Source organism: Perkinsus marinus (assembly GCF_000006405.1).
Source record: "Perkinsus marinus ATCC 50983 genomic scaffold scf_1104296971640, whole genome shotgun sequence".
Lineage (NCBI taxonomy): Eukaryota > Perkinsozoa > Perkinsida > Perkinsidae > Perkinsus > Perkinsus marinus.
In genome coordinates, this window is record NW_003202047.1 from 1 (window position 1) to 1,275 (window position 1,275).

At 47.8% G+C, this 1,275-nt stretch overlaps 1 protein-coding gene across 1 annotated transcript; it reads right to left on the reverse strand.

Moving 5' to 3' along the window:
* Positions 1–412: 412 nt before the first annotated feature.
* Positions 413–1,016, reverse strand: Pmar_PMAR007453 (calpain, putative; the record flags this gene model as incomplete). Its single annotated transcript, XM_002766813.1, has 3 exons — positions 413–484; positions 775–881; positions 927–1,016. Coding segments are annotated over 3 exons (269 nt in total), but the record flags the coding sequence as incomplete, so codon positions are not given.
* Between the last annotated feature and the right edge of the window lie 259 nt (positions 1,017–1,275).

Sequence of the window (1,275 nt, forward strand, 5' to 3'; positions counted from 1 at the left end):
ACGATGATCAGCTGTTGGGGACTGATACTGATCCACATACTCGAAGCACATGAAGCAGGAGATGTACAAACGACAACTCACTCTCAACAACTTCACTGCATCTATCAAGCTAGATACTCACAGACGGGCATCTCTCCCAAAACGTAGTGTGAAAAAGATTCTAGCCCTGAAGATTAATAACTCCTATCCTCATCACACATGCACATAATGTGTCACTATTAATGACGGACCATTCAGTGGAGGAAAAGAGGACACTTACATCGCTAGGGCGCCTTGGACGAGGTATATCGATCGAGTACCTACTCGTCCAGGGTCATAAGCGTGCTTGAGGCCAATTCTCGATTACTGTGGATTGTTGCCCAGGAAAAATCTATCGTTCTCCACCCATTTGCTGACATCCCTCAAGTAGAACCATTCACCGTGCACAGAATAGGAATGTCGGAACAATGCCGGGTTCCAATTCAAACATACGGAGTCGAAATACCTGACAACCCAGGTTCAAACCTTGTCCTCGGCATCCGCAAACCATCCATTCTCGTCATGAAGCCTAAGAGACGCATCTCGCCTTCATAAGTATACGCACAACATACTGGTGAACCACCCAAACGGAATATGGTTTATGCCATAGCCTATTCGATGTGGAGATAGTGAGAGGCAGCGTCTCAGCAGAGAGGGACTCAGATACTAGTAAATCGAAACCAAGAAATCACCCGTAGAGGAGTCTCCACATCCATTCTGACGGCCTTGAGTAGCAAATCTGTTAATGCAACTTACCGCACTAAACTTTCAAAGTCGATCCAAAACAATCCTCTGTCATAGTCAACACTCGTGAGCTGATCGTAATGCAGCATTTGTCTCAGACTCTCATCAGACCAAGATTCCTAGGAAGGTCAATTGGGGCTGCATGCTTCTAACAGCTTAGGTACTTCATCCTCGGGGGAGAATCTCCCCCTCCATCTCAAGGACGACCATGGATTCTTCAACATGAGCAACCGCTTGCCCTTGAACTCTCCAACCTATTCAGCTGGATGATCCTGAAGGTACAAAGAGCTCCGCCTTACCTCCAGTATGGCATAAGTATGGCGACTGGCTAAACCTGTCCTGCTGGACTCTGCCTCTGATAGCTCACCACATGCTACAGTTAGAAGGCAATCACCTGAGTGGAAGCGGTTAGTGTTGCTATTGGCACAACAGCTGCTCCTCAGAAGGCAGGTGAGGGAGCGAAATCCCCACCATGCTTCGTTCAGAATGTAGGATCTCCCACACTCGCTCAGG